Source organism: Bos grunniens, chromosome 20 (assembly GCF_055505025.1).
Source record: "Bos grunniens cultivar Pamir isolate PY7600 chromosome 20, Bosgru_T2T1.0, whole genome shotgun sequence".
Classification (NCBI taxonomy): Eukaryota; Metazoa; Chordata; class Mammalia; order Artiodactyla; family Bovidae; genus Bos; species Bos grunniens.
In genome coordinates, this window is record NC_141184.1 from 29,710,158 (window position 1) to 29,726,527 (window position 16,370).

General features: G+C 39.9%; 1 protein-coding gene across 10 annotated transcripts in view; it reads right to left on the reverse strand.

Moving 5' to 3' along the window:
- Positions 1–3,118: 3,118 nt before the first annotated feature.
- Positions 3,119–16,370, reverse strand: part of DROSHA (drosha ribonuclease III) — a 122,950-nt gene continuing 109,698 nt past the window's right edge. For all 10 annotated transcript variants that reach the window (XM_086361271.1, XM_086361267.1, XM_086361266.1 and 7 more), the window contains 6 exons: positions 11,698–11,839; positions 10,216–10,298; positions 10,020–10,123; positions 7,797–7,889; positions 6,937–6,983; positions 3,119–3,531 (listed from right to left, as the gene is read on the reverse strand). In XM_086361271.1, the coding sequence (XP_086217397.1) occupies positions 3,401–3,531; positions 6,937–6,983; positions 7,797–7,889; positions 10,020–10,123; positions 10,216–10,298; positions 11,698–11,839 (600 nt within the window). In that variant the 3' untranslated portion in view covers positions 3,119–3,400. The remainder of the gene's footprint in view (positions 3,532–6,936; positions 6,984–7,796; positions 7,890–10,019; positions 10,124–10,215; positions 10,299–11,697; positions 11,840–16,370) is intronic.

Sequence of the window (16,370 nt, forward strand, 5' to 3'; positions counted from 1 at the left end):
GTAGGGAAAACCACTAGACCATTCAGGTATGACCTAAATCAAATCCCTTATGATTATACAGTGGAAGTGAGAAATAGATTTAAGGGACTAGATCTGATAGATAGAGTGCCTGATGAACTATGGAATGAGGTTCGTGACACTGTATAGGAGACAGGGATCAAGACCATCCCCATGGAAAAGAAATGCAAAAAAGCAAAATGGCTGTCTGGGGCAGGCCTTACAAATAGCTGTGAAAAGAAGAGAAGTGAAAAGCAAAGGAGAAAAGGAAAGATATAAGCATCTGAATGCAGAGTTCCAAAGAATATCAAGGAGAGATAAGAAAGCCTTCCTCAGCGATCAATGCAAAGAAATAGAGGAAAACAACAGAATGGGAAAGACTAGAGATCTCTTCAAGAAAATTAGAGATACCAAGGGAACATTTCGTGCAAAGATGGGCTTGATAAAGGACAGAAATGGTATGGACCTAACAGAAGCAGAAGATATTAAGAAGAGGTAACAAGAATACACAGAAGAACTGTACAAAAAAGATCTTCACAACCCAGATAATCACGATGGTGTGATCACTGACCTAGAGCCAGACATCCTGGAATGTGAAGTCAAGTGGGCCTTAGAAAGCATCACTACAAACAAAGCTAGTGGAGGTGATGGAATTCCAGTTGAGCTATTTCAAATCCTGAAAGATGATGCTGTGAAAGTGTTGCACTCAATATGCCAGCAAATTTGGAAAACTCAGCAGTGGCCACAGGACTGGAAAAGGTCAGTTTTCATTCCAATCCCAAAGAAAGGCAATGCCAAAGAATGCTCACACTACCGCACAATTGCACTCATCTCACATGCTAGTAAAGTAATGCTCAAAATTCTCCAAGCCAGGCTTCAGCAATATGTGAACCGTGAACTTCCAGATGTTCAAGCTGGTTTTAGGAAAGTCAGAGGAACCAGAGATCAAATTGCCAACATCTGCTGGATCATAGAAAAAGCAAGAGAGTTCCAGAAAAACATCTATTTCTGCTTTATTGACTATGCCAATGCCTTTGACTGCATGGATCACAATAAACAGTGGAAAATTCTGAAAGAGATGGGCATACAAGACCACCTGACCTGCCTCTTGAGAAATGTGTATGCAGGTCAGAAAGCAACAATTAGAACTGGACATGAAACAACAGACTGGTTCCAAATAGGGAAAGGAGTACGTCAAGGCTGTATATTGTCACCCTGCTTATTTAACTTATATGCAGAGTACATCATGAGAAACACGGGGCTGGAAGAAGCATAAGCTGGATATCAAGACTGCTGGGAGAAATATCAATAACCTCAGATATGCAGATGACACCACCCTTATGGCAGAAAAGTGAAGAGGAACTAAAAAGCCTCTTGATGAAAGTGAAAGAGGAGAGTGGAAAAAGTTGGCTTAAAGCTCAACATTCAGAAAACTAAGATCATGGCATCCGGTCCCATCACTTCATGGGAAATAGATGGGGAAACAGTGGAAACAGTGTCAGACTTTATTTTCTTGGGCTCCAAAATCACTACAGATGGTGACTGCAGCTATGAAATTAAAAGATGCTTACTCCTTGGAAGGAAAGTTTTGACCAACCTAGATAGCATATTCAAAAGCAGAGACATTACTTTGCCAACAAAGGTCTGTCTAGTCAAAGCTATGGTTTTTCCAGTGGTCATGTATGGATGTGAGAGTTGGACTGTGAAGAAGGCTGAGTGCCAAAGAATTGATGCTTTTGAACTGTGGTGTTGGAGAAGACTCTTGAGAGTCCCTTGGACTGCAAGGAGATCCAACCAGTCCATTCTAAAGGAGATCAGTCCTGGGTGTTCATTGGAAGGACTGTTGCTAAAGCTGAAACTCCAATACTTTGGCCACCTCATGTGAAGAGTTGACTCATTAGGAAAGGCTCTGATGCTGGGAGGGATTGGGGGCAGGAGGAGAAGGGGACGACAGAGGATGGATGGTTGGATGGCATCACTGACTCAATGACATGAGTTTGAGTAAACTTCAGGAGTTGGTGATGGACAGGGAGGTCTGGCGTGCTGCAATTTATGGGGTCACAAATTGTTGGACACAACTAAGCGCCTGAACTGAACTGAACAGTTATATAAAAAAGAAACCCTCTATCCTTTCTCAGCCTTTTGGCTAAGATCAGGTGTAAAAAGAAACCCTCCAGATAGCTAATGGGTCACTCTCCTTCCCATCTTAATTCATATGATGCCCTTCTGGGCGGCTTCCCCAGCCACCTGATTGAAAATGGCACCATGTTACTCCCTACTTTATTCTGGCCATCATCTACGTCACCTTGTGACATAACACATTTTATTTCCTGTCATTGTGTGTCTTCCTTCACTAGCACGCTCCCCCAAGGGCAGGGAATTTTATTTTTTTCACTGCTATAGCCCCAGGGCCTATAACAGTGCCAGACACAAAGCAGACATTCACTAGATATCCATTAGAGTAATGGAAAAAAACATATTTGTTTTAAAAAAGAAGTTTTGTCTTTGTTAATAAGAAGCCAGTGAGGTTCAGTTTAAAATTAACATTAAAAAGATGTTACATCTTTTAATGCAATGTTAGCCCTTTATTACAGGGACCTAATAAAGGAGCTGCTTGGAGCTGCCTAAAGCTATGAACCCTCCTCTTCCTTCTGCCCACTCCCTCCCCAAATCCAACATAATTTCAAGATATTCTGAGACATTCTTGAAGTCTGTCTATAAATTTCTAAAAGGGTCCACTGACCCCAGGGTAAGAGCACCTGGTTTAAAGTGTCATCTGGCTTGGAATCATGATTTCTCCTGATTCTAGTGATTCAAGGAACATATGTGACTCAAATATCAGTCTTTCCCCCTCCCATTAGCCAGTTAAATGTTAAAGGGATTCCCTCTACAAAGGACTCACTGGTTAGTGAGGGTAAGCATAATGTTTGCAGCTGAGAACCTGATAAACACCAAGATGAAAGCTGAAAATGGAGATTAATCCAGAGATTTCAAACAGTACAGGTATTTATAGAGCATAATCCAAATATGTGGTAAAGTGATTTTTTTTGCTTATCCACTGAAAGTCTGGAGTCACAGTCTCAGAAAGATAGAAAGAATAGGATCTATTCCACACAGAATATACATTTTTAATTTTATTGTTTAAAAAGCAAAATAACTGGGAATAGACACATTTATCCAAGTGAAGTTTTACATTAAATAGAAATCAAACACTTTGTAATAAAGGCCATCCAGCTAAAAACCAAATACGAGATCAGTAAAACGAGAATGATGTGACTTTGTGTTTTATTTCAATGGGCAGCCTTCATTCAGCGTCTCCACAAAAACTAGGCTAGGTCTCAATGGGCAGCAGTCACAGTTATTAGGCAAGTAAATACACCACCACTTCCGTCCGTGCCTTCCTTTATTTCTTTATGTCTTCGGTCTCATCTGGCTCCTTCTCTTGATGCTCTCTTTCCCACCTCATTTCTTTTAACTCTTGTCTGTATTTCCGTTCAATGAACCGTTTCTGATGGGCCATCTGGGGAAAGTTATCTGACACAAGGAGATATATTTTACACTTAATAAAGGAGAGCTACCAGTGCACAGAATGATGCAAACTAAATGCAACACACACGCAAACAAACATGTATTTCACAGGAATATAGAGTTGCACTTTGTAAGGCAAGAGAAAAAAAAATTGCTCATTTTCTTCTAGCATTCAGGAACACAGTGGAAGTCTGCATGGGCACCTGGCTCTGGATTTCAATGTCTGATGTGAACCCGAGCATAAAAGGCACCGGAACACACAGCTGTTAAAACAAGCGTGTGACTTCAGCATGTTTCCAGCTAGGTATTTTAACACGGTTCTCCTAGCAACAAGTGACTTTTAGGGAGAGATTAAAGGCTATAGCAAAAATGAGTTGTATATTTTTACAAAGCTTAAACCCAAAACTTCAAACAAATAACAATATTATCACATCATTATTTACCAACAATTTCCCTCTTTCTGAATAGAGGAAAAAGATCAGACGGACAAAAGGAGGAGGCCACATCTTAAGTCACCGTTTCTGATAATTCAATCTGTGAAGTTTCCTCAAGAGACCCAAAGCTTATGAGCAATAGCAACCCAAGTACAGCACCTTCATTTGGTGAAAGGACATGTCGCTCAGTAGCACAGCTGAAGCTATATTTAGTTTGATATTTGACCCCGTTCAAGGGTGTTGACAGGGTGGAAATCTTGATTAAGATGTAAAAATTTTACAATTCAGTTGTTATTTGTGATATGTAATGAGTGTAGCAATGGAGTAAGAAACCAAACATGGAACACGAAAGAGTCATCTCATACACTTATTCGACAAACACACACTTCAACAACAAACATCACAGAGAGACGCATGAGCAAATGAGAGGGACACGAGCTGTCTGGTAACCGGGTACAGGTCTGTTCAACTCAAGAGGTACTACTTCATATTTAAAAATAAGGAGGGGACATACGTGTTCCTACTGCTGATTCATGTTGAGTACGGCAGAAACCAACACAATATTGTAAAGCAATTGTCCTCCAACTAAAAACAGATAAATTTTTAAGAAAAGTAAATTTTAAAAAAGTTAAAGAGAATCAGAGAGCATGGCATATTTGAGAGAGTGCTTGATTTTGTTACGGATGAAGCATTATAAACATATACAGTATATTCCCAAACCCTCCTTCATCTTCGCTCCCAATGAGTGGAAGACAGGGAGCGACAGGGTGGTGGGAAAAGAATATGAAAGGCAAGAGGCCTAAGGTAAGGGCCTAAGAGTCAGTGATTGATTTTAAGCAAAAGAGAAACATAATGGCATCTGAATTTTAGAAATAAAATAGCAGTAAGATCCTATTGGCTAAGTATATTAAACTGATTCCTTATGTACTGTACGAAACACAGGTTTCAAATACTGAGAGCATAATCCCACCACTCAGATATAACCACAGATAAGCTTTTAGAATATATCCTTATAATGAGCCCTTTTCCTATGAAGTAAATTTATACCTGACACACATATACACAATGTAAATGTGTACATATATGAATTAGACACACAAACACTTAAAATCATTCCCTGAGCCCAACTTACACTGGGAGAGTACAGCTATAAGCACACTTTGATGGATACACTTTTTTCACTTATTCTAGTAGTATAAGCGTTTTCCCGTATCATTACTCTTCAAAAATATTTTGATATTACAACATTTGGACAAAGCTAGGGTTGGTAGACTACTGTCTACGGGACAAATCTAATCCTCTACCCGTTTTGGTAAATACGGTTTGACTGGATCACAGACACTAGCCATCTGTATTCTGCCTGAGTCTATGGGCCACAACATCAGAGCTGTGTAATTGTGATAAGAGTATTTACTATCTGGTCCTTTACAGAAAATGTTTGTCAACCTCTGGGATAATTTATCTGAACATTTCTCTATGTTCAAACACACAGTCTGAAGGACTGATTGATTTTTTTAACTATTATAAGTCAACTTGTCACAATCATCATGGTTATGGAAACATTCACTCATAATGCCAAATGTTTTCTTAGGTTTGACTTCTAGAAAGGAAATCTCTAGATCAAAGGGTACGGACGTCATTCAGGACCTGACCGTACCGTCAAACTGCTTTCCTGCACTTTAAACTTTTATCTCCCACCAGTTCAGATGTGTAGGCCAGTCTTAGAATCAGCCATCTCTCCAAGTACTGTTTTATGGCTGAAAGCAAACAAATGAAAACTCCAAAGATTACCTTTAACAATCTTACAGGTGGAAAAATGGAGTCTCATTTTCATTACAATATATGTGACTGTAATAAAATAAATAATAAAATCCATATATATAATGGATTTTAAAAGCTCCTCAACAGAGTCAACAAAACTCTTAGTGAAATGGGGAACACGTGTACACCCGTGGCGGACGCATGTTGATGTATGGCAAAACCAATACAATAGTGTAAAGTTAAAAAAAAAAAAAAAAAACTCTCAGTGAAGATTCCATGGACTTGGGAGCCTGGGAACAACTCCCCACCCCTTGGCCCCCAAGCTCTCATCTGCAGATTTCCGCATGGCTACTTGGCCCTCCTGCCTTTCTTGGAGATTCTCCCAGCTAAGCATCCAGAGCCTGTTCACTTTCAGCTCTCCACACTTTGCTCTCGCCCACGCTGAGCTGGCAGCTGAAGCCTGATGGAATTGCACTGTCAGGTTCTGCCCACAGGTTTTGCTGGGTGGCACGATATACCTCAGAAGAAAACTTCCTTGTGCTTCAGCCTTTAATTTACAGAAGACTCTGCAGTTCCCTACAGGGTCAATTATGTAATTTAAGTGTCTTCAACCCAGCTATCCTACCCTTGGGAATCCATCCCCCAGAACTAAAAGCACCAATATAGAGACTTTTAGTATCAACAGTGATAAAAAGACAGAAACAGTATCCACCAAAAATTTTAAAAGCTGAATAAAATACAGCATATCCACAGCATGAAATATGATACAGCCTTTAAGAAAGAATGAATTGGAGCTATTATGACCTGGAGGGCTGCCCGTGATGTATTATCTAGCAAGAAAAGATGGATGCAGAGAAGTACGTAAATATCCCACTTTAATTAAACAGTGGCCAAACACCAAAAAGAAAAAACCTTCACAGGTTTAAGATTTTAGAACTATATACTAAGTCACTCACATGGGTTACGTGTGCTGAGAGTGGGACTCTATGCAAAATAGGAAAATGAAAATCAAAAAGCATTTGGGAATACTTTTTTTAAAATTATAAGCCTATTTTATACATATCTTACATTATACTACACTCTGTGCGGAGAATAATTATGAAAAAAGAAGATCACATTTTATCAGTACTTACCATTTTTCTACTTTCCCATTTTCTATCCATAAAACACTCATTACATTATGAACATATAATTACAGAAAGAGAGATAGGCTTACATTTTTCAAGTGCATCCATTGCTGCTCCCATTTCTGCTTGCTGAATACTATTAAAGAAAATGAAGACAAGGTACACTTTAAAGACTTTTTTTCCCCAAAACACAAAATATGGCTCCAATTTATTCAGGCTAGTTTTCATGTTTGGTGCATACAATTTTATCTGATTATTTCTACTGTCACATACTGAATTGCACAGATAGGAATATACACAAGGGCATGCAGAAATGTCATTTATCTGTACAAAGCCTGTTTAAGTTATTCGTTCCACACTTTCAACACTGCAATAAAACGCCTTCCACTTATATTAGGTCTGAAGTACTTCTTACTTAAATTTGAACATCCTCAGTGTAAAGTTTAAGAGGCAAAGAGTAAAAAAATACACATACAGACAGACTTCAAATCACTTCTCAGTTTAAGATATAAATTGGAAGGTTCAAAGAAAGGTGATAACATATGAAATTCTTTTTACCTGAAGATGAGAGCATTTCCACAAAGCTCAAGTGAATAGTAATAAGAGATCAAGTGTCTAACGGCTGTGTCACGCACGGCATGTTTCATAAAATGCTTGCAGCAGTGAACAGACCTTACCTGTGTGCACACCTGCTAATGTGGTTTTCTCTAGGCAGCCAAAGCCCTTTATGCAATGGCATTCCCACTGCTCAAGGCCAATTCTCAAGTCTGAGGCTGAGTTTGGTGGGGATATTAAGCCTTGAGATTCACTTTGCTACTACCCTTGAACACTCTAAACTCTAAGTTCAAAGAGACAGGCTGCAGAGTTTGGAAATACCAAGCAGATATGAATACTTCTCGGACACACAGGATGTTCATTTGAAGAAACTTAAAGCATCGTCCTCTCATACCTTGGTCCTTTCCCACAGCCAATTCTTTCTCCCTTGAAGTAGACAGCCACAGTGTAGGTCCTCGCGTGGGATGGCCCCACTGTCTGCAGAGTCCTGAAAGGAAAAGGAAAGAGCAGTAATTATGTAAAGTGCGACTTAACTGTTACTGCTCATACATAACTCCACGAAAAATCATGTGACTTACTGCTGAGAGAGAGGAAGGCAAAAATAACAAGAAAATTAAAGGAGTACAGTTTTGATTTGCTAATGTGACAAATATAGACAGCTCTGAAGTAGGAAATTTTTCAAATTCTATAGTGAATCTTGTGTATGTGTGTGTACATATATATATATATATATCCTCAAACCATTATGAACAGTATCTGAAGGCAAACAGTAAAGTATAAAATATTTTTTAAAAATTTCAAAGTGTTATTCCAAGTATTATAAAATTAAAGTTAGCCATTTCAGTCTGTTCATTGTATTTCACTGCTAATCACACGGCTAAAAATCACAAATATTTGGGTAATACACTGCAAGCCCCGTCTGAATAGCATCACATCCTTTATGGATTCTTTCTAATGAAAAATCAGAGATCATTTCAAGGGTATGTTATAATCGGAGTACACAACACAACTGCCAAAAAACAGAACACCGGGTACGCTCGATATTAATGACAGGGTGCAGATCTCAAGTGTGGTAAAACTGATAACTTCATGGAAAAGGGAAATTAAAAGTAGCCGGCAAAGATAATGGGACGAACACAGTAATCTTGGAAAAAAACTATGTAAAACAACCCCATCATCTTGATAAAAAAGAACAAGCTCGTCGCAGGCTTTCATGGGGGGACTTATGAGAAGGGGGCAGTCATTTCCTTTGTCTGTACTCACTGGGATGAAAGTATACGGATGGCTTCTTAAAGGTAGCGCTTATTATAGTAATCATGCCTGCACTATGAGAAGTTTATCACCCTCATTTTATTTATCGAACTTTAATTATCACTTTGATGAGGAGATACTTTGAGCCTTTCACGTAACACAGTCTGGATGTTCATTATGCTTATTAGACACATATTAAAGTGCTATTTCTAAACATTTGGGGTTTTTTCCCAATAAATAAAGGAAACATTGTTCAGCAGTGACAGCTTCTTGGGACAATTTATAGCAGCCTGCTGTGGGGTGACTCAACCTTTTCTTGGCCTCAGTTTTTCTTTTAGTGAAAAAGCCTATAACGTGTTGTGACTATTAAATAAAAACATAAAAAAGGATTTAAAATTCCCGGCTGCCACTCTGGTGTTTTCCCTTGAGTACTGTGAAGTCTGAGAAAGTCCACAGGATGGGGGTGGTGGTGAGGCTTTTATTTCATATGAAACACACAAATGTGTATACTTGTACACATATGTAAACAGAGACGGGGGTAACCCAGTACTAAAGCTAGATATTTAAACATCCTTAAAAACACATATCCAGACCATACCTTGGGAGGCAACCCACTTATTTTGATAATCCCTCCCTTTTATAATTCCTCTTTGAAACCAGCTTCTGAAACCACCTTCTGAGTGTCTCAAGCTAATTACCCAACTTCAGAGTCAAACCTCCCGTTTTCATCAAAACTGGTGTTACGTGTGCAGCAACCTGCATTTCCTTTGAATGACTTTTGGCTACTCCTCAAAGGATAAAGATGTGTCACTAAAGATATTCAAATGTACACAGCAGCTTTTGGTACACATCCTGGAAAGAAAAGTTCCAAATATTTGAATAACACAGCCGCGGTGAAGAACTGCCTGGCTTCCTACGGCGACTGCCTGTCAGGCGATCGGGACAGATGCCAGCAGGGCTTGAGAAAGAGAGACACCCAAGTACAGTTACAAATAAACAAGCACAGGCCGCCTGGGCTAGGTGTGCAGGCAGCACGGGCTATAAGAAATAAGAAGACAAACAAGAATGTATATAAGACAATTTAACCCAAATTTCTCTTATCTTGATCTCCTCATCTTTCTCCCAGGGAGCAGTTCACCGTATTTTAGAGATGGAGAAAGCACAGATAATCGCATGTGACCCACTTACTTAGAGCAAAAAGGCTCAGAGGCCCAGAGAGTTTCAGTGCTGGGCCCAGTCAGAGTCACGAAGTCTCCCCCCAGGGCTCTCATCACCACTGCCGCACGCAGTTAGCTCTTCCTCCTGGCACATGGAGGGTTATTCTAGGCTTCCTGGGTCCCACAGCCTGTGGGCAGCACATACTCACTTGTATAGCGGAATGTCTGGTTCTTTTCCTTCTGTCCTAAGAGTCAGGCAGCACTGCTGAAGCTGGGACTTGGGGTCGTTCCAATCCTGATTCAAAATGAATTCCTGTAGCAAGTTCCCCAAACAGTACTTAGTAAAGGATTCTAGAGTCACCAAGCATAGAGCAAACAACTAATTTAAATTTTATATGAGCTTACTTTTAATCGTGGAAAGAAACAAACATTCATGAAAGTATGAACGTATTCCAAGTCTTTATCAATGTACAGTGCTGCAATAAATGCTGAAAAAGAGAAAGGGTAACATAAGCCCCAATGCGCTGCCATTTACTAGAAAGAGTGAGACCGAGCCTTTTAAGAAACATTTTAATAAGGTTTTCACCTTCCAAGCCCTCTTTATTTTTTAGCATTACCATTTCATCTTGCTTCAAACAAGAACTACTCTTTATCACTAATATTAGAAACAGCAATAGAGATGTGTGATTAAGATGCAAAAACCACAAAGACCAAATTACATTTGTCTGAGGGCTAAATGAACAATTAGTTAGAACGATACGCAAAATGCTGCTGTATGTAGCAGGGAAAGAATGACATCAGGGAATGCAACCATGTTTACATCAAATAAATCAAAATAAAACTCGAAGATCAGATACAAGGCCAGAACAAGCACATCCGAAGGCCTGCTATTCTTAACACCAATCTTGAGATCACCCATTGACAGGGTCCGTGTCACATTTCATGAACAGAAATGGGACCATCTATGGATTCAATCTGCCGAAAATGGAGGAAAAATAAATACTGGGCTTAATGACAATATAACCAAATTTGCATTAATAAATGGTGACCCCAAAGACAACTTCATTATAAAGGTTATCTTAACCATGTAAACAAATGGTGAGTTTTCAAAGAAGGAGTTAAAAATAAGCTTCTGTTGAGCAAAAACAAAGGCTACTGAGACTGATCACTCTACTTAATTTTTTTGTACTTTTAATGTTAAGTTACTTTTCTTTAATTGAAAAAGAGATTCTTTTAAGTTCCTTAATCAGACTGCCTTTACACTTTGTAAATCAGCTGATTTGCATGGTAGACTTTAATATTTGTGTATAACTGTAGTTGTCAAAAATACCATAATATTAAAATTTTATAAAAGGTTCCAAGGCCCAGTGAATGGCCCACTTACTTTAAAGTAGTATCAGAAACAATAAAATTGTGCTTATAATCCTTTAATTAGCTTAACAGGATTACTTATAATGCTACTAGACCATATCAGAAACTGTAAAAGATGACAATGTTGTCCATAGAGCTTTGAGTTCATTCACAATAGATAATAATTCTAGTATTTCCTCTATGCCCATATCTAAAGGTTGCTGGTGGCAAAAAAACAGCTATAATTCACTATTACTGGTCTTCACATTCTGCTACTGTTTCACACAAAGAGATTTGATGGCTAAGCATTAAGACGGAGGGGGTGGGGGCGGGGGCACCAGTGAACACAGATGGAACATAAATCCATTATTCACATGTTTTCATTCCAAATCATTCTCTTTCAAACAAGCTTTGGAGAGAAGCATAAATCAAAATTAAAATAGAAAAGAGGTTTCTTTAGTCAGAATATCATAATAATGAGAAGTGGCAAACTTTGAATCTGCAGGTTAAGAGAAAAGCTTTCTCTGTAGGACTCACATTCCAAAAGGTCAGCCAAGGTCTTGGTTCTCAGAGCGACAGGTCTTTTGGTCTTGTCGTTGGTGATGGCGTATTCCTGCATGCCCAGTTCCTCCGCCACCTTGGCCTGAGTTCTGTTATTCACCAAAGAGCTTCGCAACAGCTGGCCAAACAGAATTGAGATACATTTAGAAGCCATTTCACTTCCGGTCTCTCTCTCGTTCCTGTGTTGGGTCCAATCAGCCTAGACCATCTCACTGACAGGGACATCTAGGCAAGCAATGGCTTATGTTTTCAACCACCACCCTCAGGCGGCAGTGACAAACTCGACGCGCTTCCAGCTTCTTAATAACTTCCTCTGCTCCTGAATTTTACCTAACTGACCTTTAAATAGTTCATTTAGTTGTTTAGTAGCAGTGAGCGGTCTTGAGGGAGAGGCGGTACTATAGTAAAGGTCAAAGATTCCATTAAGTTTAATGTTACTAAAAGAAGGAACATTAAAACTAGTAAAAATCAACTTATTGAAGTATAATTTACATCCAACAAAATACACCCATTTTAAGTATAAACGAGTTCTGACAAGCTTCTACATTTCCATCACCCAAACAAGTGATTTGGCCCCTTGGTGATCAATCATCTACCACCAGGCGAACTTGACCTGCTTTCTGTCACTGCATACTAGTTTTAAAGGAGCACTCTTTAAAAGTCAAAAATAAACTTCATGTTGTACAGCACTGATGCTAATTTTGATAATACAGGATTTGTGGAAGTGATGCTTTGGTATTAATTAAAATATTTAAATTATTAATTTACATCGTTACTTTTGTTCTTTTAAAGATTTATACTATATATCGTGACTCACAGTTTTTCAAGCTGAGATCCTTTATTTTTAATCAAATTAATATATAATTTTCATATTTCAACTTCAGGAATGCCAAACAAAAATTTCTACTAGGAATTTCAGTCAGCTAGGAATCCTCTAAGGACTATCTAAGCAGTAGCATTAAACAGTGCGTGAAAACTGTACAACCAGTCCATAGTAGAGGCGCCCATAAAACAAGCATGCCGTAGGAATTTAACAGTCACTGATCACTCACTAGGGGAAGGTAGGGAGGGAGGCCGGGCAAAGTGGATAGACACAGAGATGAGAACTCACCAAACAAAAGCTGAAAGTCATCAACCCCAATCTGCAAGATCTGGGGAAATAATGTGTCTAAAACTTGAAGTTTTTCTTACACAGATAAAACAAACCCGTGGTCTAGTACAGTTCCTGCTAAGGAATCCCTGATGCCAGGCCCAAGGCTCAGGAAGCAGCTGCAAGTGATGCTGGTATTATACCCTCCACCGTTCCACATCGCACTTTGCTTATTAGATGCAAGTTTTATGCTCTGTGGCTCCATAGTGTCAACTGAGCTTATGAAAATCAAGATTTATTCTCAATGCCTGAGATTGCATCCTTGACAACAGATAAATAAGAAACAATATGTTCTTAATTTGTCTGACAATGATTCATGAAGCAGAAACACAACTGGATCTTCATAAGCCATGCTTGCTGTTGAGTTACAGACTATTATTATTCTTTGCTTGTCTCTGTTCCTTTCCTCCGATCTCCCCCTAACTCTATCTTTTCTTCAACACAGTGTTTCATTAAAATTAATATCCACAGAGAAGTTCAAAATTAAAAAGGCCTAGCATAATAACATTTAAAGAAGACACGATCAGGGAATTCCCTGGTGGTCCAGCAGTTAAGACTCAGTGCATTCACTGCAGTGGCCCCAAGTTCGATCCCTGGTCAGGGAACTAAGAAATCGCAAGTTGCCCGGTGCGGCCAAAAACAAAAACACAACCAATAGAGTTGTGCGCCCACTAGTCTAAAACCTGAGCTGAAAAGGAGACAGCTTTTTTAGTTTGGATTTATAGTCAGGGAGGTTCACATAGTAGAGGCTGTTGGAGAACAGGAGGGTTATTTTGAGAATAATATTTTGAGAATGCTTAGCAAACTGGGTTCTCAGTATATGCTTTTGGTGAGAGAAGAAAACTCTAATATGGGCTGTGTGTATGGAGATTTCATGCCTTAGAATCAACAAGCCTGATGTACACACATGTGAGCACACAAACCATAACACATCACTTGGTTACTGGGCCCCAGCTGCTGCCTTCCAGCGTCAGGGCTCCTCATTCAGTGCTGCACAGTGATGCTGTCAGTGAGGATGGAAACAGAAATGCTACCAGTTAGAAACACTACCAGTTTTATTTAAGATACACCCTGACGGGTCTTAAAGCACCAACCGTGGCCAGCAGAAAGTGAGATCTTTCAGTTCTTGCCAAAACGTAAAGCTGGAACCAAAAGTCATGGGTGGGGAGAAGGAAGATATAAATCATCCACACTTTTAGAGTCAGTTTATATTTAGAAGGAGAGATGAAAAGAGGTAAGGTGTTGCTCTGTACTCAAACACAAAAGTCTGAAGAAAGCCAGTTCTTTAAGTGACAACCTCCATCCCTGGCCTTTGCTGAACTGTATTTCAGAATAAATCATGCTATTTGCCAATGAGTGAGATCAGGAGGGGATCACAAGGCAAAAAGCTACCAAAATATGGTCGTTCAGAGCAACAGTTGTAGAGGCTGATGCTAGGCTAGGCCCTGCACTGCCAGCTGAAGATCCTGAGATGACCAGCATCCCGTGGCTGCCCTCCGAGAGCTGCTCGTCTCCAAGGGAAGCTGCACACAGATGGCCAAGGTGACAGCACAGCCCACAGCGCACACATGCACTCCTCTCCAACCAGGTCTTCCAAAGGAGGGGACCTGACCCCAGAGCAGCAACATTTCAGAGGCTTGATGATCTGGCTGTTATATCAGAATCACTAGGTAGTTCTGACACACTGGTACTTAGGCCTCTTTCCAAGAAGCAAGGAATTAGAATTTCAGGACATGTACATTTAAAAAAACTTCAGGTAGGTGGACTCTGATGAATATTAAAGAGTCAGAACTGAAAAGAATGAATCTGCCAGTGGCAGAAGAATGGGTGCTATGGTCTGAATGTTTGAGTTGCCCCAAAATTCAAATGCTGAAATCCTAAAGATGATGGTATCAGGAGATGATTAAGTCATGAGGGTGGACCCCTCATGAATGGGATCTGCGCCCTTATAAAAGAAGCCCCATACTGATCTCTAGCCCCTTCCACCTTGTGAGGAGGGTACAGTGAGAAGTCTGTGAGCCAGAAGACAGCCCTCACCTGACCATGCTGGCACTCTGACCTCAGACTCTAGATCTCCAGAACTGTGAGCAATAAATTTCCACTGTTCATAAGCCATCCTGTCTGTGGTACTTTGCTATAGCAACTGGGATAGACTAAGACAGTATGAAAGGGTTTTCTAGGAAGAGGAAACAGCTCATTCAAGAGCAAGGAGCCATGATACAGAAAGATGATTACTGGGTAGAACTGGAAGAGAAATCTCAGCCTGGTGGGGAGGACCTGATGCAGGTGAGTGAGGCTGGCTAGCCTCTGGGCGGGGAGAGCTGGCTGACCTCTGGGCAAGAGAGTCTGGTAGGGGAGGTAAAGAAGTCTGTCTTTCCTGTAAGGGAAGAGGAATCACAAAGGGTGTCAAAATGGGAGCAGTGGCAAGGTAGTCTTCTGATTTTAGAAAGACTATTTTGGTAGATGGGTTTGGATGGGGTAAGACACAAGGTTTGCAGATCCTGACGCTATAAACTACCATTTTACAAAGAAGAAAAAATTTTAGTAGAAATCTAGAACACCAACATTAAGCACCCAAGTGAGCATGAGATACTTATTAGAATGTTTTGCAAACAGTGCCTTGAGTTAGATGTACTGGATTGGCCAAAAAACGTGTTCAGGTTTTTCTGTAACGGCTTACAGAAAAACACGAATGAACTTTCTGGCCAACCCAATACTTGTAGAAAAGCAAACGACTTGGCGCCAAGCTGCCTAGGTGCAAAGTGTGGCTCCACCACTTCCTCGCTAAGCGATCCTGTGTAAGTTACTAAATCTCTCTGAGGCTCAGTTTCCACTTCCACTGAACGGAGAAAACAGTCCCTACCTCACGGGGATGTATGGAGAAGTACAGTGAATGTGCATACAATCTAAGCACAATGACTGACACATAACAAACACACTGGAGCACCAGCTGCTGTTGTTTGGCACTGCCGTTATCAGCTAAGACATGCTCAACTCTGGTTATGGGGGAAAGGTTATAGAAAGTTCTAGGAACTCCTTTGGATTTGTTTTCAATGCAAATATTCTGGATACCTGTTCACTGTCTTCAAAGCTCTCCATTTTACTAACTCTAACCTGTCCTTAACAACTTTTTTTAAAAACACTGCCTTACTCCCACCCACCAAAAAAAAAAAAAAAAGATAAAATTTAATTTGCAATCACCGGAAAAAATAAGGAAAGCTGTACTAAGGGCTCACTATAAAGCTGAGAGGAAGACTGCTGAGTTCTTGAAGCAATGGCAAGGATCGACAAATTGCAAATTGTGATTTTGAGAATCCAGGGTGCTTAATGTTGGTATATTATCTCAACACAGCAGTCTTTCCAAATTCAAATTTTACTAAGAAAAAGGTTTACTGGTTTAAAATAAGCAAAGAAACACTCTGGCACTCTTCCTTCAACTTCTACTCACTCTTGATTCGAAAGAGAAAAACCACAGCTGTGGGACATGAGCTACCGAAGA